The following is a 24,184-nucleotide window of genomic DNA, read 5'->3' on the forward strand; positions in this document are numbered from 1 at the left end:
GAATTCTAAATACATACTTCAAAAGTCCCTTACCAGGTGCCTGGGGGGCTCAGTCCTTAAGTGTCTGCCTTCTGCTCAGGTCATGATCCCAGGGTCCTGGGATCAAGCCCTGCATGGAGCTCCCTGCTCTGCAGGAAGCCTGTTTCTCCCTCTCCCACTCTCTGTGTTTGTGTTCCCTCTCTCGGCATGTGTCTGTCTGTCTGTCTGTCTCTCTCTCCCTCTCTCTCTCTCTCTTTCTGTCAAATAAATAAATAAAATCTTAAAAAAAAAAAAGTCCCTTAACTTTCCCTCCTCGGGGCGCCTGGGTGGCTCAGTGGATTAAGCCGCTGCCTTCGGCTCAGGTCATGATCTCAGGGTCCTGGGATCGAGTCCCGCATCGGGCTCTCTGCTCAGCAGGGAGCCTGCTTCCTCCTCTCTCTCTGCCTGCCTCTCTGCCTACTTGTGATCTCTGTCTGTCAAATAAATAAATAAAATCTTTAAAAAAAAAAAAAAACAAAAAAAACAAAAAAAAACTTTCCCTCCTCTACTTCCAACTCTTACATAGTAGCATTACCAGAATATCTCTTCTTTTTCCCTTTCCTTCTTTCCTCTCTGGTTTATGAGATTAAAAAGCCTCAGTCTTTGCTAATAAGTGTGAGAAGTGCTAATAATACAACAGTATGAAGGGAAAGGAAACTTTTAAGTATAAATTTAAATTGTGACTGATATAATAGAGAATTGGCTCTACTAACTTCACTTAAAGCTTTGAAATATCAGTAGAAGTTACTTTCTCATTTCTGGACATCCTCATCTACCTCCTTATCCCCCCAAGTAAGCGTCACTATTAAAGAGAACTAAACTAATTTGATTTCATGGGTTTTGTCTTAGTTTATTATAGTGTTCTTTTCTTTTTTTTTATTTAAGATTTTATTTATTTGACAGAGAGACAGTGAGAGAGGGAATACAAGCAGGGAGGGTGGGAGAGGGAGAAGCAGGCTTCTGGCTGAGCGGGGAGCCCGAGGCAGGGCAGGATCCCAGGATCAGGACCCAAGTCAGACCCTTAACAACTGAGCCACCCAGGCACCCCATTTATACTATTATTTTCTAATATTACAATATACAATAATTTCTTCTTGATGTAACTTTTAGGGGTAGCCTAGGTGGCTAACCATAGTGAAGTGCGAAAGTTCTCTTAAGTTAGGCGCCTGGGTGGCTCAGTGGGTTGGGCCGCTGCCTTCGGCTCAGGTCATGATCTCGGGGTCCTGGGATCGAGCCCCGCATCTGGCTCTCTGCTCAGCAGGGAGCCTGCTTCCTCCTCTCTCTCTCTGCCTACTTGTAATTTCTGTCTTTCAAATAAATGAATAAAATCTTAAAAAAAAAAAAAAGAATGTGAGTAAGTGATATGAGGATGGTAGAATGACAGGCAAGGATCTTCTTTTAAAGATTGATTTATTTATTTGAGAAAGAGAGCATGCAGTTGGGTGAGAGGGGAGAGGGAGGGAGGGAAAGAGAGAGAGAGGGTGGGCACTCACATCCTCAAGGGACTCCCCACTGAATGCAGAGCTTGATCCCTGAGATCATGACCTGAGCTGAAATCAAGAGTCAGCCGCTTAACAGACTAGCCACCCAGGTGCCCCCAGGCCGACTTCATTTTCTATTTATATGGGTATATCTTTTAATTTCTTTGTAATGAGTATGTATAACTTGTATCTTTTATTACTTTGCTACTTTATGGGTTTTTTTTTTATCATGAATAAGGTATGTTGGAACAAATCAAACACAGGTATATGGAAAGAAGATTATTATCTACCCTTCACAACCGGCAACCAATATAAAGATATAAAGTTGCAAATGCATTACCTTTTTTTTTTTTTTTTCTTTCTTCCCTGAATCTAGACCCTTTGAGGGCAAGGACCATGTCTGTTTATTTACTGCTTTCACTCCAAGCACTCAAATTTTATTAAATGAATGGCAAAAAATTTGGTGTGTAACCTGATACAGTTTTTTAAAATGGTTATATAGTCCTATTGTGTTTAAGCTTAAAAATCTGAATTGCAAAAATATTTATGAAATTTAGGACATAGATAATCGATCCTCTTTGGATCTCATAATGCTAAAATCCTGCTTTTGTAATCATCTTTATTATTAACAAGGTATGCCTCTTTATTGGCGTGAATAGAACTAACCCTTGTTCTTTGGGATTGTAATGTTTATTTTTTTTTAAATATTTTATTTATTTATTTAACAGAGATACACAGCGAGAGAAGGAACACAAGCAGGGGGAGTGGGAGAGGGAGAAGCAGGCTTCCCGCCAGAGCAGGGAGCCTGATGCTGGGCTTGATTCCAGGACCCTGAGATCATGACCCGAGCCAAAGTCAGATGCTTAACGACTGAGCTACCCAGGTGCTCCAGGATTGTAGTGTTTATAAAGAAAGTTACACCACGGTTTGTGCTTGGGTAGTAGAAAGGAAGGATAATTGCCCAAGGAATTCAGTATGGCACTTACGAAGTTGTTATATATAAGAATAAAGAATTAATCTGCTATTCTGAGGCTATTACTGGGAGCACCTGGGTGGCTCAGTCAGTTAAGCAAGCAGCTGACTTTTGCTTTCAGCTCGGGTAAGGGTCTCAGGGTCCTGAGATCAAGCTCCTCAGAAGTCCACTTGAGATACTCTGCCTCTCCCTTTCCCTTTGCCCCTCCCTTGGCTCTCAGGCCCTCTCTCCCGCTCTCTCTGAAATAAATAAGTAAAATCTTTTTTAAAAAAAGACTTCAAGTTTTTATTTTAATGTAGTTAACATAACAGTGTTTTATTAGTTACAGGTGTACAGTGTAGTAATTCAGCACTTCCATACATCACTTTATCGCAAGTGCACTCCTCATTCCCCATAACCTGTTTCACCTATCCTCCTCCCACCTCCCCGCTAGTAACCAACAGTTTATTCTAATTGTTTCTTGATTTGTCTCTCAGTTTTTAACCTTTGCTTATTTCCTAAATTCTACATATGAGTGAAATCATATGCTATTTATTTTTCTCTGACTTATTTTGTTAAGCATTATACTCTAGCTCCATCCATATCCTTTTAAATGGCAAGATTTCATTCCTTTTATGACTGTATGCCATTGTAGGTATATACATCACCTCTTTATCCATTCGCCAATCGATGGACACTTAGGCTGCTTCCATATCTTGGCTATTGTAAATAATGCTGCAATTAACATAGGGGTGCATGTATCCCTTTGAATTAGTTAGCGTTCTTGTCTTTTTTGGTAAATATCCAGAAATATGATTGCTGGATCATGAGGTACTTGTAGTTTTAACTTTTTTGAGGAACCTCTGTACTGTTTTCCACAGTGACTGCACCAGTTTGCATTCCCACCAACAGTGCGTGAGGGCCCATTTTTTTGCCACATCCTCACCATACCTCTTGTTTCTTGTGTTGTTAATTTTAGCCATTCTGAGAAGTGTGAGGTGATACCTCATTGTAGTTTTAATTTGCATTTCCCTGATGAGTGATGTTGAGCATCTTTTCATGTATCTGTTGGCCATCTATAGGTCTTCCTTGAGAAAATGTCTGTTCATGTCTTCTGCTTATTTTTAATTGGATTATTTGTTTTTTGGGTGTTAAGTTTTTTAAGTTCTTTGTAGATTTTGGATACTATCCCTTAATTGGATATGTCTTCTGCAGATATCTTTACCCATTCTGTAGGTTGCCTTTCAGTTTTGTTGATTGTTTCTTTTCACTGCGCAGAAGCTTTTTTTTTTATGTAGTCCCAATAGTTTATTTTTGCTTTTCCTTCCCTTACGTCAGGAGACGTATCTGGAAAGAAGTTGTTATGACCGATGTCAAAGAAGTTACTGCCTGTTTTGTCTCCTAGGATTTTTATGGTTTCAGGTCTCACATTTAGATCTTTAATCCATTTTGAATTTACTTTTGTATATAGTGTAATAAGTAGTCTAGTTTCTTTCTTTTGCATGTAGCTGTCCAGTTTTCCCAACACCATTAATTGAAAGAAACTGTCTTTTTGCCATTGCGTATTCTTTGTTGAAGATTAGTTGACCATATAATTGTGGGTTTGTTTCTGGATTTTCTGTTTTGTTCCATTGATCTGTGCATCTATTTTTGTGCCAATACCATACTGTTTTGATTACTATAGCTTTGTGATTTCACTTGAAATCTGGAATTCTGATGCTTTTAGCTTTTCTTTTTCACAATTGCTTTGGCTATTTCTGGTTCCATACAAATGGTAGGATTTCTTGTTCTAGTTCTGTGGAAAATGCTATTGGTATTTTGATAGGGATTGCATTAAGTGTGTAGATCACTTTGGGTAGTATAGACATTTTAACAATATTTGTTCTTCCAATCCATGAACATGGAATGTCTTTTCATTTCTTTGGATGGTATGTAATAGCTAATGAGCTACACTTTTTACTTCTTGAAGTAGTAATTTAGTAGTAGTGAATCTAGTAGTTCACTAGAAGCAATGTTAAACTGAAGATTTATGTTTTTCATACTATGTCCCCTTAAAAGTCTACTTATTCTTAGAAAGTTGGGAGCCAGAACCCTAGTAATAAAAGATGCTAAGTTGGGTCTCATTATTTTACTCTGTTCTCATGTTTTGCTATTTGTCAGCTGAAGCAGAAATAGTTGCTAGTTTCTTAAAACCTTTTAGGGGCACCTGGGTGGCTCAGTCAGTTAAGCATCTGCCTTCAGCTCAGGTCCTGATCCCAGGGTCCTGGGATCCGAACGCCATATTGGGCTTTTTGCTTGGCAGGAAGCCTACTTCTCCCTCTCCACTGCCCCTCCCCCTGCTCATGCTCTCTCTCCCTCTCTCTCTCTCTTTCAAATGAATAAATAAAAATCTTTAAAAAAAAAAAAGTTTTCCATATTAAAAAAAATCCTTTTTATAATAAACATTTTAACAATTTCACAATTTTTTGTATAATTTGAGTTTTATAATAAATTATGAATGGGAGAGACTTTTTTTTTTAAGATTATTTATTTGAGAGAGGGAGAGAGAGCACACGTCCAGAGCAAGTGAGAAAGAACCTGAATAGGGGGGAGAGAAAGAGGGGAAGAAGCAAGGCTCCCCACTGAGCAGGGAGCCTGGTGTGGGGCTCTATCCCAGGACCCTGGGATCATGACCTGAGTTGAAGGCAGACGCTTAATCAACTGAGCCACCCAGGTGCCCCAAAGGGAGAGATCTTTTTATTGGAATTAGTTTGATAATGCTTATAGTCTGCAAATCAGACTTTAAAAGTAAGTAGAAGTTTCTCTTTTCCTTATTTAAAAAATTCTATTCTCAATTTAAAATGCATATTAATATGTATCAGTATTATCTATTCTGTAAGTCTACAAGTAGATTACTTACCTTTAAAAGACATTGCACTGGTACAGGGAGAAGAGAGAAATAAAATACGAAAATTAACCCTCAAGAGAAACCAGAACCTGAATTGAAAATTTCTACACATATCAGGAACCGTATTTCTTTCCCCTACCCACTTGATTAAAATTATGCTTATTTGGTTAAATGGATGCCAGTGATCATTGTCTTATAAGAACTAAAGAGCATTACAGATTCAGATTATTGAGTATGACATTGGCCGAGATTGACAAAAGAGGATTAAATAAGTAAATATGTGTATATACACACATATATACACATACACATGTGCATATATGTATAGTCACTACCTTTAAGCTTGCATATTAGTTTGTTCATTTGCAGATAGGATCAATTTCATCAGTTCTCTGTAGTACTTATAAAACTTTAAATCCTCTATTTAATTTTTCAATTTTTTTTTAAAGATTTTATTTATTTATTTGACAGCTCACAAGAAGGCAGAGAGGCAGGCAGAGTGAGGGGGAAAGCAGGCTCCCTGCTGAATAGAGAGCCTGACCCAGGGCTCGATCCCAGGACCCTGAGACCATGACCTGAGCCAAAGGCAGGGACTTAAACCACTGAGCCACCCAGATGACCCTTAATTTTTCAATTTTTTAAAAGATTTTATTTTTATTTTGAGAGAGAAGGAAAGAGCGAACAGGAGGAGGGGCAGAGGGAGAGGGAGAGAATCTCCTGCAAACTCCGCACTGAGTGCATAGCCTGATGCGGAGCTTGATCTCTCGGCTCCGAGATCATGACCTGAGCCAAAATCAAGAGTATAACACCCAGCCGACTGAGCCACCCAGGCACCCCAGTCCTCTTTCTTAAAACAACTACAAGAAATTAGGATTGACATTTTAAAAATTCAGGTTGTTAGAGCAGCATCATAGAGTGTTGTAGAGTATTAAAGAACGTCAAGATAAATTTATTGGAAGTCTGCATCAGTGTAGGCCCAGTCAAGCAGAAATAAGCAAAAATTGGTTTTCATTTACTGTTATGTCTTGGGCATTCTGTAGTTTCTCATGGAATTTATTTTTTTTTTAGTTTTCATTTTATTAAGTAGTCTCCATGCCCAGTGTGGAGCCAACATGGGACTTGAGCTCATGATCCTCAGATCAAGACCTGAGCTGAGAATGAAGAGTTGATGTTTAGGGGCTCCTTGGTGGCTCAGTCAGTTAAGTGTTGACTCTTGATTTCGACTTAGATCATGATGTCAGGGTCGTTAGATTGAGCCCATGTATTGTCAGAGAGGAGTCTGCTTGAGATTCTCTGTCCCTCTGCCCCTTCCCCTTACCACGCACCTCTCTCCTCCCCACCTCCCTCTTTAAAATAAATAAATCTTAAAAAGAGTCATGTGTTTAACTGATTGAGCCACCCAGGTGCCCCTGTTAGGCAGTTTGTAGTTGAAGTTGCAAATAGCCAAAATTTCCCCATGTTTGTCATTCATCGAATAGCTTGCCTGGCCTTGTTGATGGTACAACAAAAGTAGCTCTGTTACCATAATAGTGATATATTGGTATAAAAAGTGATATGTATTGATTGCCAGGAAGCCTTGTAGGAAAACAAACCCATTTCATGAAATAAGCCAAGAATATTTATGATGCATGTCATTCGATGGTGGCACTAAATTCCATTCTTTGGAAGCCTTTCTCAGTACTGGGTCTTTATGTTAACATGTCTCTCTGTTATTGATAAATTTGTATTTCTGCCTTTTCAAAAAAGTTTAGCCTCGAGGTTTTGCTCAACTGAGCAAAAGGTAGTTGACTAGTATTTAAGGAAGATCGTTCATAGAGAGCTGTCATTCATAACACAGAAAAGTGTTATACTTGAACAATCTGTACATAAGACCGCAGTGGACAAGAGAGATGGCTGAAGGGCTGGAAATTAAGGGTATTGGTTGTTTATGTTTGAGAAGCCCTTGTCCCTTGACTTCTGACACACCCTTCAGTCTTACCTTAGATGGTAAAAGGCCCTTAGTTCAAACACTCTTAATTTCATCACATACCCTTTGGCACATGATACATTTACTTGAAACAGCAGCCCTTTTCTACATCACAGTAGTAGTGGAGACAGTTACAGATGCTAGGTTTCATGTGTTTCATGGTGCCCTGAGTCCTGACAGGTATATATTGTGAGCTTTCTGTTGGGAAAAGCTTTGAACAAATTGCTGGTTTGGGTAGAAAATACTCTCCAAGGATACATATGGTATTTGGGACAACCAGAAAAATGTGAGGAGGGGGCGCCTGGATGGTACATTCAGTTGACTCTTCGTTTCTTGGTACATTCATTCTGACTCTTGGTTGAGTGGTGAACTCAGGGTCATGAGATCAAACCCACCTCTACCATCTCAGCACAAAATGTGCTTAAGACTCTGTCTTTCCCTCTCCCTCTAGCCTTCCCCCACCCCCCGCCCCACCACCAAACACACGTGCACACATGTTCTCTCTCTCCCTCTCTCAAATAAATCCTTTAAAAAAAGATGTGAGGAGGATGACAGGGAATGCCTAATAAGCCAAAGAACTCTTAAAGGAAAAGAAATTATTATTTTGTTTTATAATAGAATTACCACGATTGTTTTCTTTTCAACTGGCGAAATAAAAAGAACAAAGATTTGACATCCTTATTCAAAGTTATTTTAATAAGTGCGAGGATTTAAAATGAAAGATAGTCCATTATACATCATCTCCTACCACCCTTTCCTGTATACATATGCATCAGCTTTTTTGTGTAATTAATACATTCAGGTTATACATCATTATTTACTAAAACACTTCAAAAATATGGCCTAGCAGAGAGATTCTGATTCATTTGAATGCACCAAGATAAGTTACAGTCTGAATAAACCAAAAACCAATAGATATCAATTTAGTTACTTTTGCAATCAAGTAGAGTTAATTATTTGAAACAACAGCCATTCTCAAAGTGTGGTTACGGGCCCCTCAAGGACAGCAAGATTCAAGGTTGGAATCCTTAGATTGCACATTGTAACTAATCAGTTTATTGAGTTTTGGTGTAGTATCAAGGTAAAATATCCACAGTTATCTGAAAAGACTATTAAAATACTCCCTTGTACAACTATGTATCTGCTTAAGGTTGCTTTAGACCAAAAACTTTGAGATCTGTTATATTTTAAAAAAGGAATCTATTTTATATCTATGGGTAGGATAGGCTGACCATGTAAATAATAAAAAATCTGAAAGTAATTAAAATATTGCTATTTTTAGAGATTATAAATATGAGCTAAGTAAAAGTAAGATCTACAGTTACTTTTCCTGTATATGGAGGACAAACTCAAAATCTTTCTTTAAGATAAACAATTAGCAAAATGTTTCTCTTCAAGAGTAGTGTATTTAACTCTTTGTAATGCTGGTCAGATTGGCCTTCAGTGGTAAGGGAGATACAAACAGTTGGAAGTTTGCAGAGCCAGTTTGTATTTTTCTAGGTTTTTTATATTGAGTTTGGTCAAAACCATTCATTTCTTAACTGTTGAGTATTTGACTGCCTAACAATAGTATTACATTTCTCCTTTCACCAGTGCTTGCTTTATTTATTTACTTACTTACTGTTCTGTTCACAGTCTTTTCTTTCTTTCTGTTCTGTTTCAAGTAGGAAAGAAGGTAAAAGAAGATGAGATTTCCTAAACATTGAATCTTGGGATTTACCTTGAGGCAGGTAGTTCTGTAAACCATGAAACTGGACTAGAGCTGATTGTAAAGAGTAGTAGCTTACCCACATTAACAGCAACAGCTTCAGTAAATCAGCCTTCTGGATTTTCTATGTGAATGTTTCCATGTGAATTTGAAACCTAAAACTAGTCTACACTTAGTAACAAATTCTTTTAAGATTATTGATTTTAGATACTTTCTGCCTCTTTTAAGTTCACAAACTGGCCATTGTCATATTAGGAAATCACAGTGGCTTTGTTTTAAATGTCGATGGAGAAAAGTGTAGGGAACATAATGAGTAGTACTATTTCCAAGGACTTTTGTAACTCTTCTCTTCTGGAGTGGGGGCAGAACATGGGGGGTATGGAGCACAACTTCAGCTTTCCAGATTAGTTTACTTGCACAATTCCTGAGAGTCATGGGAAAAGGAAAAAAATCAGAAAGTGATAGAGGAGAAATTGGGTGATTCTTGCACCATGGTCATCGCCAAGAAGTTAAGGTTGTTTCCCATTGTCCTTTACAAGGAAAACTGACAGTGAACTTTCTGATCACCATATCACTTTTCTTTAAAATCTCCCCATCATTGTCAGGGAACTGCAAGAGAGTCATCAAATAATAGCAAAGCTAACAGGAAGGCTACTATGCACACTGTAAGGATTAAAATCTTAAACTTTAATCCTTTTTAGCCTCTGGACTTGAGTACTTCTCAACAGGGCTCTGAATACTAATGTGGGGGAGCTTGCTTTCATAATTTACTTGTATGAACCCTTTTTTTAATAGCTGAGATGTGGTCAGTTTAAAAGGAAATAATATATTTAGATAATGGAATTACACAGTTTTTTTAACCGTGTGCCATCAGAATTTTTTAAGTTAATAAGAAGAGCCACATTGTGTTGAATCCATATCTGGTTTTTTTGAAGTGTTGTTTTCAAAATTTTGCATTCTCTTATACTTTTGGCTTCCTTCTGAATCTTTTTAAAGCTTCTTCAAGTTTTAAATCTAATTTTGACACTAGGGAGTAAGATATTACTAACTTGATGAGGCAAGTCTTAGTGACTAAAAATTGTAACTGCTTTAACCAACCGGGACAAATCATAGCTGGCAGCTAAGCTCAGTTTCATCACGTCCAGCACGTATTAGCTGTTCGAGTCAGAGCTTGATGCATTAAATAGTTCAGCTGTCTGGGTATCTCTCTATGTGTGTAAACAATCTGGGGCAAATTAATCTTTTTAGTGTTCTTTGAAAAATCTCAAGTGCTTTTCTCTTTTTTCATACAAAGATGAAGGAAAAACTCATAAAATTAATGCCTGGAGCAGTTCTCTTTAACATGATCTTAGAATCGAGACTGTTTCTTTTAGCAGAACAAAGTAGTTACATAGCTTCTTATATTCATTCCAATAGGAATTTTAGGAAGCTTCAACTTGTAAATAATTTAATCCCTCCTGAACCATAGGTAGGTGAAATACCCTAGGACAGAGATCTTTAGTCTTTAAACTGGGTTATATTTTTAAAGGAATTAATTCTTCAGATTTTCAGATTCAAAGTACTCTGAACTAAAAATCATCTCTCCTGAAAATGGATGTCTGCAGTCTTTTCCTTCCTTTTTCAGTTTGTTTTCTTCAAAAGCCCTTAACCCCATTGTGAAAGAAAGGTATATCTCTCACATATCCTAATTCTGACTATGGTTCATTGCTCCCATACTATCAAAATCTCTAGGGCTCCCCAAACAAGAGAAAATTGCAGAATGCATTGTCCCACAGAGTGTCTCATGACAGAAATCCAGGGGTTAGGTCAGAAATATTGGGGGAGACAGGACTTTATTCCTTTTGGACAATGAACTCCTTCTTTTTCTGTTTTCTAAGTTAGAATTAGATTTTAAAAGTGAGGTGGTTACCACAGGGATGGTGTAAATACGTTTATTTCAATTAAAATGAGGTATGACTTTGACGGAAATCTGGCCAATTAGACTAGATGGTATTTTCTATAAATTGGGCTAAATTTTTAGCACCAAAGTTTTGACAAATATATTTAAAGCACATAGAATACAACATATAATATGCCAGAAGTTCTAGTCTATGTAACTATTAAGCTTAATAACAAATTTTAGATGTAAAATTAATGTATAAGACAGTAGTTTTTGTTTTGTTTTAGTTTTTGGGTTTTTTTTTTTTTTTTTTTGGTCTGTACAAAACCCTGCACGTGGAAGTTACAGCAGCTTTATTCATAATTGCCACAACTCGGCAGCAACCTAGATTCCTTCAGAGGGTGAACAGATTAATAAACTGTGCTACATGTAGACAGTGGAATATTATTATATAGCACCAAAAGGAAATATGCTATGAAGCCATGAAAAGACCTAAAGGGAACTTAAATGCATATTTCTAAGTGAAAAAAGCCAGTTTGAAAAGGCTGCATACTGTATGATTCCAGCTCTGTGGCATTCTGGAAAAGGCAAAGCTATAGAGATGGTAAAAAGATCAGTGGTTGCCGGGGATTAAAGAGGAGGAAGGGATGAATATTGGGAGCACAAAGGATTTTTAGAGCCATGAAACTACTTATTAAATACTGTAATGATGGATACATATCATTATAAATTGTCCAGATGTAGAATGTATGACACCAAGAGTAAACCTTAAGGCAAACTATGGAGTCTTGGGTAATGATGTGTCATAATTAATGTACATACTGAGTAAAACAAGACTAGAGTTCCAAGGAAAAGAATATTATTTTAGGATAGTGACACTGTTTTCACACAGAAAACAAATTTGAGATCCATGGATAGGCCAAGTGCCTGAAATCATTCTTTGACAATGGAGAATTATGCTTCAGGAGATTAAGACCTATCTGCAACTCAGTGAGGTTGTGACTATCTCTCAGAAATGTCTCTTCACACTGTTTGAACTTCTATAAAGGAAATGGATGGTATGTTCTGTTTCTCCAGGCACTTCACCTTTTCATCAGCCATGTTTGTCTGTTCCACCAATGAACAAGAATAGGTTGAGAATTATATTATGACACAGTTTCACCTATCCTGACAAGTTAATGAAGAGAAACCCTGATAGTAACAAATTTATAATTGTTGTGGTGGCTTCCAGTTTATATCTGATCACATCATTCTTGGCTAGTACTTCCTCTTGGGAAGTTCCAGTACCAGGAGGATATGGAGGAGATGCCCTTGCCTAACATTCTTGAGCATCTTTTCTCAGACAATTCTGAAGGAGCACTACTAAGTATGGCGCAGGGGATCAGTGCTGGTCTATTGTGTATTTCCAGTCCATGATGAGATAAGTACAAACATTAATGTTAGTGGTAAGCATTTAGAAACTTTTATGGCAATTTTTTTTCAATTTTGTATATGTTTGTATGTAATAGTATCAATATACACTCTTTTATAGAGATGCAGATATATATACATATATAGTTTTACATGAATCACACTGTGTATGTCTAAGGTGTATTTTGGAAATGGTGTTTAACATCCATTATACATCCTCTGCTAGTGTACATTATTGTGTTGCAGAGGCTCTAAAGCTAAACTTCATTTCTCAGGCTTCCTTGTAACTATATTCCTGAATTTGATTTAAATTCTGCCAGTCACATGTATTCATGTGACATTTGTAAGGCAGAATGAGAACAAAGGTCTTGCTGTCTACTCACTAGCCTTGAGGTTTTGAGAAGCAGGGCATATGGGATCCATCTTGAAGATGTTATCAGAGGAGGCACATATGGTTCTGGAGCTAACTGCAGAAATTAACAGCCTTTGATTGCAACTTCCTGATTTTGATGATTACTTGATTTTGGCAGCTTTTTTATATTGCTGGCTTCCTAGTTGTGCCAATAGTGATAGGATTATGGAATCCCGTGGCTTTTTGATTATAGAAGGAGGAGCAACTGTCTTGGTGGCCTGGGTAGTGCTTTGGAAAGCTTCATGGATCCAAGGGAACAAATGTTGAGAGTCTAGGGCCCATCAAGAGTAAGAGCTCTGGTAAATCCTGTTCTTTTGAGTTGGGATCCTAAAGAGTTGTGCCATAGGAATAAGGGTACATTGGAGGTAAAACAGTCCTCAACTGACTGCAGCCTGATTTCACGTCATCTGTATGAACAAAACATATTGGTCCTTGAAATATACTTGAAAAGATTCTAGGTTTATATAGCCCTAGGTAAGTGAAAATCACTCTGGAGGAAGATACTATCCTAAGCCTCAAATTCTCAGTACAGATGGAACTGTACTAAGGATGGAAAACGCAGAAGAGAGAGTAGATACCATGGGAAGGTTTAGCCCACATCTAATTGGAGTCTCAGGGGAGTGGAAAAAGGGAAGGAGGAAGAAGGAATATTTGAAGACAGAGTGGCTTAGAGTTTTTCAAAATTGATGAGAATTCTGTTTTGTCAAGTTTGATTATCTTGTAATCTGTATTTCCTGATAATCTGTATTTTCTTAAAATTTTTTAAGGTTTTCCTCTTTATCTTATTAGGTTTCCTCTAACTGTAGGTTCATATCATTCATCAAATCTGGAGTAGCCATAGCATTAACCCCTGAAAATTGCCTCTGTCCCATTCTTTCCATTCTCTTCCCGAGTCCATTTAGATGTATGCCAGATGCTCCCATTCTCAACTCCTGTGTTTGTAAATCTTTCTCTCTCAGCTCCAGAATAAAGCTCTCCCCTGAATTCTGTTTTCTTCAAACCTATCCTTTAGATTTATGTTCTCTTTTCTAGCTATATTCAGTCTGCTGGTTAACCTATTATTTCACTGAGTAAACTTTTTATTTCTAGAAGTTCTGTTTCAGGTCAGCTGGTCTTTTAATACTATTTAATGTGTTGTTTTTTATTTAGTGGACTTAATTTCTTATCTCATGCTTTTAATAATTTTAAATATTCATGTGCATTGTCTGTAGTGCTTGTGTCTAATCCAGCAATATTGAATTGGCTTTACTTCACTCATAGTTAATTGATTCTTGATGTGTTTTGAAATTTTAGATTGTCTGGGCACTTGAGTGATTCAGTCAGTTGAGCATCTGACTCTTTTTTTTTTTTTTTAAGATTTTGTTTATTTATTTGACAGACTGAGATCACAAATATGCAGAGAGGCAGGCAGAGAGAGAGAGGAGGAAGCAGGCTTCCCGCTGAGCAGAGAGCCTGATGTGGGGCTCCATCCCAGGACCCTGAGATCATGACCTGAGCCGAAGGCAGAGGCTTAACCCACTGAGCCACCCAGGCGCCCCTGAGCATCTGACTCTTGATCTGAGCTCAGGTCTTGATCTCTGGGTTGTGAGTTCAGACCCTCGGCTGGGCTCCAGCCTACTTTAAATGAATGAGAATTTATAGTTTGTCAGCTTGTTTGTCAGGGCTTTATCTGTGGGAAATCTTTGCTAGCAAAGTCAAGCATAGTATATATCTAAAAGAACAACAGAAGTTTCCCACAGACATTGCCCTGCCATGCACAAGCTCACCCAGACCTGTAGTTGTGAATTCCCAGAAGAGTATGTCATCTCCTCTTCCTAGTCTTCTTCCTTTTCCTTTTCTTTCTTTTAATCACCAGATAGTCGAGAGAGAATTTGCCTGCTATCACCTTTTGCTTCTGTATAATCTCCATATGCTACTGAACAGATTTTATCCTCCTTGTCACTGTCTTTGAACTATTTTTTTTGATCATTTTTGTTGAGGTATTATTTTTTTAAGATTTTTATTTATTTATTTGAGAGAGCGAGAGTAAGAGAACACAAGCAGAGGGAGTGGCAGAGGGACAGGGAGAAAGAGGCTTCTGCTGAGCAGGAAGCCCAAAGAGTGGGGCTTGATCCCAGGACTCTGGGATCATGACCTGAGCTGAAGGCAGACTCTTAACCTACTGAGCCACCTGGATGCCCCTGAGGTATTATTTACATATGGTAAATACAATTTGGTGTGTAACTACTGCCACAATCGTAACAGAACATTTCCATGGGCCAGAGAAATTCTCTCAGGCCCCTTTGCAGTCAGCCTCATCTCTCTAGTCCCTCATCTGTTTTCTGTTACTAGAGTTTGGCCTTTTCTCTTTCTTTCTTTCTTTCTATTTATTTATTTATTTGACAGAGAGATCACAAGTAGGCAGAGAGGGGGATGCAGGCTCCCTGCTAAGCAGAGAGAGCCAGATGCGGGGCTCAATCCCAGGACCGAGCCGGATGCGGGGCTCAATCCCAGGACCCTGAGATCATGACCTGAGCCGAAGGCAGAGGCTTAACCCTGAGCCATCCAGGTGCCCTAGGGTTTGGCCTTTTCTAGAGCATGATATAAATGTAACCATACAGAATATAGTCTTATGTCTAGTCTTTTTTCACTTAACATAATGCTTTTATGATTCATCCATATTCTTACATGCATCGATAGTTTAAGTCTGTTGTTCCAATATATGGCTATGCCATGATTTGTTTTTCCATTCACTGTTGAAGGACAATTGGGTTGTTTCCAGTTTGGGGCTGTTATGAATAAAGCTATTAGGAAATTCTCACATAAGTCTTGTGAAGATATATGTTTTCATTTACCAAGTGATGTAATGACTAGATCATATGTTTATATCTTTAACTTCTTAAGACACTTCCAAAATGTTTTTCAACCTGGCTCTACCGTTTTGCTTTACCACCAACAACAGCATTCTGTTTGCTTCATATCCTCACCAACTCTTGATATTATCAGTCTTAATTTTAGTCATTCTAATATGTATTAGTATCTCTTGATTACAATTTGCGTTTTACAAATGGCTAACAATTTTGAGCATTTTTTCATGTACTTCTTTGTCATCCGTGTATCTTCTTTGATAAATTATTTCTCCATTTCTGTTGTCCATTTTTAATTGAGTTGTCTTTACTACTGAGTCATTAAAGATCTTTTTATGTTTTGGACATGTCTTTTGTTGGTTATTTTTTTGTATTTATTTTCTCCCAACCTGTAGCTTAAAATCAGTTTATACACTTTTTAGTAAATGTGCTGTTGCGTGCCTTTAGAAATATTTGCCTAATTTAAATACTGAGTTTCTCAAACCATGAGAATGGATTGTCTTTTGTTTTTTAATTTCTTAGTAATATTTTGTAGTTTTCATTGTATACATCTTACACATTATTTGCCAGATGTATCCCTGTTCAATAGTTTTTTGATGTTGTTCTAAATGGTATTATTTAAAATTGCAAATTCTGATGTTGGTTTATATATAAAGACAGATAATTTCTGTTTATTACTGTTATATCCTGAAACCTAGTTAAATTCTTTTTTTTTTTTTTTTAAGATTTTATTTATTTGACAGACAGAGATCACAAGTAGGCCTAGAGGCATGCAGAGAGAGAGGGAAGCAGGCTCCCTCTGGACATAGAGCCCGATGCGGGCTTGATCCCAGGACCCTGGGGCCATGACCTGAGCAGAAACCACTGAGCCACCGAGGAGCCCCTAAATTCATTTTTAGTTCAGGAACGTTTTAAAAATATTCTTTAGCATTGCGTACATAGATAATTATATCATCTGTGACTAAAGACAACTTCTTCCTTCCTAGTCTTTTTACCTTTTATTTCTTTTTCTTGTCTGCATACTCTAGAGGCTAGAACCTCCAGTATAATGTCATGTAGAACTGTTGAAACCTATACTGTTGCTTTTAGGGAAACTTCCCTTATGAGCTATTTTTTTTCCTACCACTAAATCATATTTGAAGTGTTCAAATGGACTGGAAGAAACAGTGGTTAGCAGTTGACTACTATACTACTACTATATTATAAGCTAGGATTTGTATTTTAGACTAAAGAATGTTGTAGCAAAGAGTGAACTTGTCCCCTGTGACCAGTATTTATTGCTGTAATAAATCTGAGTGGTGATCATTTGAAATGGACATGCTAACATAGTGTTGCAGGATGAGTTGTAAGGTAGAAGTTAGCTTCAAATAAATAAAAGGAGAGCTTCATGAGAAAACAGGCAAGACTACCATCACACACTCACTCATCTTGTTCACACTTTAACAGGAAGTTACATTTTCTAGCCACGCTATTCATTAGTACTGGGTGACTTCAAGAAAAAGGGAGTTTTTGGGGCGCCTGGGTGGCTCAGTGGGTTAAGCCTCTGCCTTCGGCTCAGGTCATGATCTCAGGATCCTGGGATCAAGCCTCGCATCGGGCTCTCTGCTCAGCAGGGAGCCTGCTTCCCCCTCTTTCTCTGCCTGCCTCTCTGCCTACTTGTGATCTTTCTCTCTGTCAAATAAATAAATAAGGGGCGCCTGGGTGGCTCAGTGGATTAAGCCGCTGCCTTCGGCTCAGGTCATGATCTCAGGGTCCTGGGATCGAGCCCCGCATCGGTCTCTCTGCTCTGCAGGTGAGCCTGCTTCCTCCTCTCTCTCTGCCTGCCTCTCTGCCTACTTGTGATCTCTCTCTCTGTCAAATAAATAAATAAAATCTTTAATAAATAAATAAATAAATAAATAAATAAATAAATAATTTGAAGTACCATCTTTTGACAGCATAGTTCAGTTTGTGAGTTTATATTGACTAGCTGATGTTTAGGGTCTTTTCTTATATAATGGGAAAAAAATACCTTGAATCAAAACAATTAGATAAAAGGAAACTTTTCTGAGAGAATTTTCTAGCCCACTGAATGAAATTCTTTGGTGTTCAGAATGATCTGTTTTGTAAATTCCTGCATATCTAGTGACTCGCGTACCCACTTCCTAATATTTTGTCAGCAAATAAGAGAAAGTAAAGGTAGGATTGAAGAATAAATTTTGGGAAAGGAGGAAAATTTACAAAGACTTTGTTCAAGGCTGAAACTTGCATATGGCATGTGTTGCGTGAATTTTGCAAGCAGATAAGTCAAATGACACAGTTAGTTAGTAATTTGAGGAATTATACTAACTGCTGAAACAAGTAGGTTTATTTGAAATACAAAGGCTGTATTGAACAGGATATATTTCAGTTATGGCTCCTTAAATGGTATGAAGCTATTTTCCTTTATGCTATTCTTGGCAATACCATGACTCTAAGACTCTTTTCCTTCCTTCCTTCCTTCCTTCCTTCCTTTCTTTCTTTCTTTTTTCTTTTCTAAAGATTTTACTTATTTATTGGAGAGAGTGAGAGTGAGAGAGAGAGAGCACAAGAGGAGGGAGGTCAGAGGGAGAAGCAGCCTCCCAACTGAGCAGGGACGCTGATGCAGGATTCTGTCCTGGGACTCTGGGATCATGACCTGAGCTGAAGGCAGTAACCCAACCAACTGAGCCACCCAGGTGCCCCATCTAAGACTCATTTTCTTCCTTTTCTTATTTTTTTTTAATTAAGATTTTATGTATTTATGTATTTTGGCAGAGAGGGAGAGTCAGGGAAAGAGAGGGAACACAACCGCTGTGAGAGGGAGAAGCAGGCTTCCTGCTAAGCAGGGAGCCTGGTGCAGGGTTCCATCCCAGGTCCCTGGGATCATGACCTGAACTGAAGGCAATGCTTAACAACTAAGCCACCCAGGGGGCCCTAAGACTCTTTTTCTCATAATGTCCTTAGAAGATCATCTCTATTGCTAAAGTAATATTGGGAAACAATTCTGGTTACTTGAGAGCTGGTTATAAAGGGTAGACGTGCTTTACTGGTGGAAGTGCTTTATTACTGACATGGTATTTTAATTTTATGTCCTTCAGATACTTGGATTTGAACTGCATTTTGGAATTCATCTACACTTAAAATGCCACCAGCAGTTGGAGGTCCAGTTGGATACACTCCCCCAGATGGAGGCTGGGGGTGGGCAGTAGTAGTTGGAGCTTTCATTTCCATCGGCTTCTCTTATGCATTTCCCAAATCCATTACTGTGTTCTTCAAAGAAATTGAAGGCATATTCAATGCCACCACCAGTGAAGTATCATGGATATCCTCAATCATGTTGGCTGTCATGTATGGCGGAGGTAAGTATCTGTGAGGGCCTGTGATTTGGTTCAACTCAGTATCATTAAAAATTCTCAGAGAGGGGCGCCTGGGTGGCTCAGTGGGTTAAGCCGCTGCCTTTGGCTCAGGTCATGGTGTCAGGGTCCTGGGATCGAGTCCCACATCGGGCTCTCTGCTCGGCAGGGAGCCTGCTTCCCTCTCTCTCTCTCTCTCTGCCTGCCTCTCTGCCTACTTGTGATCTCTCTCTGTCAAATAAATAAATAAAATCTTTAAAAAAAAAAATTCTCAGAGAAATAATTCTCAGAGAAGTAATTCTCAGAGAAATAACATGCACAGCTGATTTTTCTTACTGTTCTCTGCTAGATTCTTAAGATGTAAACACAAATAAAGATTTTTCTTCTTTTTCAAAGATTTTATTCAATTTTTTGTCAGAAAGAGAGCTCACAAGCAAGGGGAATGGCAGGCAGAGGGAGAAGAAGGCTCCCCACTGAGCAAGGAGTCCAATGCAGGTCTTCATCCCAGGATCCTGGGATCATGACCTGAGCTGAATGCAGGCGCTTAACTGAGCCACCCAGGCATCCCACAAATAAAGATTTTTCTTAAATTGATGTTGGGAGAATTAAAGTAAATCAGGCCCACCTTAGTAGTATAGTTCAAAGTCTCAGGTAAAATCTTTTCATGGTGTTAGATTTAAAGAACTGAATGAAAATCTTCCCATTCTTCCTTGTGATGTTATTCATCCTGAAAGCATTTCAGCTGAACCTTAAACTTAAGTTTCATCATTTTTTTCCCTTCTGTTTTCCTTGACATGTTATAAAGGAAATGTGAAGAGTATGTTGCTTAACTAACATCATTTAAAATACTCTGTTTCCCTTTCCCCTTGGAACATCTAATTACAATGTAAAATGTAAAACTCAAAACCTTCCATAGTACTTAAAATATAGTTGCTTAGTGAGATTCTAAAGCCAAGTGTATTTATTTACTGAGATTGACAGTGTCTCATGTTGCTTAGTTAGCCAAACTTTCACCTCTGTTAATACTACTTTTTGGTAGCAGTTTAGTATCTCAGATTATTTTCACATGTAGCTCCTTCATAGCCAATACAAAGATTCTGTATGTTGACTGTAAAACCTTAGAATAGGAATTCTTGGGGGACGCCTGGGTGGCTCAGTTGGTTAGGCCACTGCCTTCGGCTCAGGTCGTGATCCTGGGGTTCTGGGATCGAGTCCCGCATCCGGCTCCTTGCTCGGCAGGGAGCCTACTTCCTCCTCTCTCTCTCTGCCTGCTTGTGTGTATCCTCTCTCTCTGACAAATAAATAAAATCTTTAAAAAAAAAAAAAAAAAAGAATAGGCATTCTTGGAATTCCAATAACCTGGTGGCAGAGTCAACCAATGTTTAGCGGTATGCACATATTTCATACTAGGCTAGATATTGTGTTAGAGAACACTTGGTCCTGATCCCTGCCTTTGGGGAGTTTATAATCCTATTGAGACAATAACATAAACTCATGAAACAAGAATAGTTGAAGTCATAATTTAACTAAACATATAATTTCATTTACAAAAAACAGGTAACCTGGTTGCCTTAGAGGTGAATTCGGTGATTGGGAACAGAAGCGGGAAGACTTAAGTTTTTTCACTGTATATCTTTTTATTTTATGCCTTTTGAATTTTGAAGGTATGCCTATTCTGTCAAGTACTTTTTTTTTTTTTAAGGTTTTACTTATTTATTTGACAGAGATCACAGGTAGGCAGAGGCAGGCAGAGAGAGAGGGGAAGAAGCAGGCTCCCCGCTGAGCAGAGAGCCCAATGTGAGGCTCCATCTCAAGAACCTGAGATCATGACCTAAGCTGAAGGCAGAGGCTTAACCCACTTGAGTGCCCCACCCAGGTGCCCCCTGTCCAGTACTTTTAAGGGAATATAAGTGCTGGGGCACCTGGGTGGGGCACTCAGTGGGTTAAGCCTCTGCCTTCAGCTCGGGTCGTGATCTCAGGGTCCTAGGATAGAGCCCCCATGTCGGGCTCTCTGCACAGCAGGGAGCCTGCTTCCCGCCCTCTCTGCCTGCCTCTCTGCCTACTTGTGATCTCTGTCGAATAAATAATTTTTTTTTATCTTAAAAAAAGAGACTATAAGTGCTAAATTGTAGTACTTGTTTTCTTTTTGTAAGTTCAGAGAAGTCAAAAGGGACTTTGGATATTATCTAGCTTCTGAGAGCCAGTAGCTTTGGAGGCTTTGACCTCCCATCTGCCAGGATTTTCTTTTTTTTTTTTAAAGGATTTTATTTATTTATTTGACAGACAGAGATCACAAGTAGGCAGAGAGGCAGGCAGAGAGAGAGGAGGAAGCAGGCTCCCTGCTGAGCAGAGAGCCTGATGCGGGGCTCAATCCCAGGACCCTGGGATCATGACCTGAGCCAAAGGCAGAGGTTTTAACCCACTGAGCCACTCAGGTGCCCCTGCCAGGATTTTCTAATCAGGTTTTAACTATGATGACTGGAAGAAACTGGTATAAATATTATCCAGACGTACTCCAGGTGCTCACTGTATCTTTAAGCTGACTATAAACCAGAGGTTCACATGTACAATTTGGAGCTGCCAAAGAGCTTGAGAACCACTTGCATTTTGCATCAGAAGTGATGTCAGTTGTACTAATGGCACATGACACTTTCTTCTGGAAAAACAGTTCCTTCTTTGTCCTCACTCAGAGATAACTAGCACATTTCTCTGAATTTGTGTTATAATAGGCCTACAAACTGTACCCCTCTCTATTTTTAATGATAGCTAATTGGGGCCATCCTTCCTGAAATAGCTCTGAAAGACAAATTGCATATCGAGAGCCTTGTGGCAGAATTTTTACTAAATGGGTTATTTTGTTTTGATTGGCTCCTAGGTGGCATATCCCCTAAGAGTTATCATCAGTTTTCAACTGCCACAATTCTTTAATTTAATGTATTTGGCCCACATCCTCAGTGCTGATGTTTTGAACTATGAGTGGTTTAGCATTTTTTTATTTTTTAGTACTTTGGTTCAGAGATATGTGCTGATGCTTGTTAGAGTGTAAGTATTTTTAGGGAAGAGATTTTAGTTGCCTACTCTTTTATTTATTTGAGTTTTTCCTATTTTTTTTTTAAAGGGAAGTGTAAATTTGCCTGTTTTCAGTTTCACACTAATGTCCTTAACATTTCCTAGTTTAATATTGCAGATGTTACAGTATTTTTTTTTAAGATTTTATTTATTTATTTGACAGAATTACACAGCTAGAGAGTGAACACAAGCAGAGAGAGTGGGAGAGGGAGAACAGGTCTCCCACTGAGCAGGGAGCCCAATGTGGGGCTCTATCCTAGGACCCTGAGATCATGACCTGAGCAGAAGGTAGACCCTTAACCATCTGAGCCACCCAGGCGCCCCTGCAGATGTTACAGTATTAACTTCTACTTGTGTGTGGCAGGATTTTGATCTTTGTAATTCTGACTGTACCGAAATCTATTTCATGACCAAATTATATGGAAATATTTCATGAATATTCTTTCAGTATTTAATTCTTTTCATCTTATACAAGCTGTAAATTCAGACTATTTCCAAACCAGCCATGGCCTGATATTTTCATGAAGTGACTTAGAAATTCAATGAAAACTTCTTTATATATATCCTTGATTGGGTCGGAAGTCTTTGCTGGCAGCCAGTTCTTGATCCAGCCCTTAAAGAGACGTAGTCCTCTGAAACACTAGGATATCAAAAAGTTTGATTCTGGGGCACCTTTATAGCTCAGTCTGTTAGGCACCTGCCTTCAGCTTGGTCATGATCCTGGTGTCCTGGGGTCAAGCCCTGAGTCAGGCTCCCTGCTCAAGGGGGAGCCTGCTTTTTCCTCTCCCTCTGCCATTCCCCCTGCTTGTGCTCTCACTCGTGCTCGCTCTCTCTCTGACAAGTAAATAAATAAAATCTTTAAAAAGAAAAAAATGGGGCACCTGGGTGGCTCAGTTGATTAAGCAGCTGCCTTCAGGTCAGGTGATGATTCCATCCTGCTCAGCGGAGAGCCTGCTTCTCCCCCTCCTTCTTGTATGCTTACATACACCATAATTTGAATCTGGGTTCCCTAGGGTCAGAGCTGACCTTTTAATTGCATCATACTGCAACTTGGAGTATAATACTAGAATACAAGTAACTGCAGAATTTCCCATAGTGTTTATGGAAATAGAATATGTCAACATATAACTAGTAATATATTCTGAATACATACATTCTATATTTGTTTTAAAAAATGGACTTACTGTCTTCTAAGGAACTAATTATAGAATAAACAGAATAAAGTCCGAATTTACTGTGCTAATAGAAGAAAAATATAATTTTTATGTCTTCTGCTTTATAGCTTAGTTCCAAATATATGGAGTACACATAATAGGGAGGAAATGGGCTAGATTTGAAACTTGGTCCTCGGTAGCTTTGTGACTTTGCAAAGTTCAAACATCAGTTCATTTCCTTGTGTGCCCTTCCCCACTGATGGATTGCACTGATCCTGTCTGTTTGCAGTCATCTACCTTAAACAGGCAGATGAGGTATGGTGTCATGTAAAGAAAGTTGCCCTTCCCACAAGTCCCTATCCATGCAGTACAGACATGGGTATATTCTTCTATAAAGAAATAAAATGCAATGAATGTCATTCAGGGTAATCAGAAAATATTGTTAGTCTACTTAAGAGTTGTGTTACAGCTCTTATTTTTTTTTTTTTTAAGATTTATTTGAGAGAGCGAGCAAGTGCAGGCGGTGGCGGGGGAGGGGCAGGGGGAGAGAATCTGCCAGCTGACTCCCTAAGGAGTGTGGAGCCCTATGCAGGGCTCAATTTCACCACTCCAGATCATGACCCCAGCCAAAACCAAAAACTGGAGCCTCAACCGACTGAGCCAACCCTTGGCACCCCATGTTATAATAAACACTTAAAAATTTGGAAAGGGGAATAGGAGAATTACAGATTATATCTGTTTGTAGCAAGTAAGGAGAGCCCATTTGATACTCATATTTGAAAACTGATACATTAAATGCGTCAAGTCTTTTTCTTCCTTATCCTTATGATACTTCATATTTTATTTGGGTCCCTTTCTCACACTGAAGGAAAACTGGTATTTTGGTATGGATCTATTTGATTATCAGAGGAAATTTAATTTGATTATTTTAGATAACACTCTATTTCCCATCTTCTTGAGTTGTTAGATCCAAGATATTTTGATCATTATTTGACTTAATCTCCTGCACGCTTTTTTTTTACAGTATTGCTACCATGAAACAGTAATTT

At 38.6% G+C, this 24,184-nt stretch overlaps 1 protein-coding gene across 1 annotated transcript in view; it reads left to right on the top strand.

Moving 5' to 3' along the window:
* The window catches only part of SLC16A1 (solute carrier family 16 member 1), a 49,913-nt gene that overhangs the window by 14,529 nt on the left and 11,200 nt on the right, over positions 1-24,184 (top strand). Inside the window, exon 2 of the mRNA XM_046018489.1 lies at positions 18,658-18,918. Within this exon, the coding sequence (XP_045874445.1) occupies positions 18,702-18,918 (217 nt within the window). The 5' untranslated portion in view covers positions 18,658-18,701. The remainder of the gene's footprint in view (positions 1-18,657; positions 18,919-24,184) is intronic.

This window comes from Meles meles, chromosome 1 (genome assembly GCF_922984935.1).
Source record: "Meles meles chromosome 1, mMelMel3.1 paternal haplotype, whole genome shotgun sequence".
NCBI lineage: Eukaryota > Metazoa > Chordata > Mammalia > Carnivora > Mustelidae > Meles > Meles meles.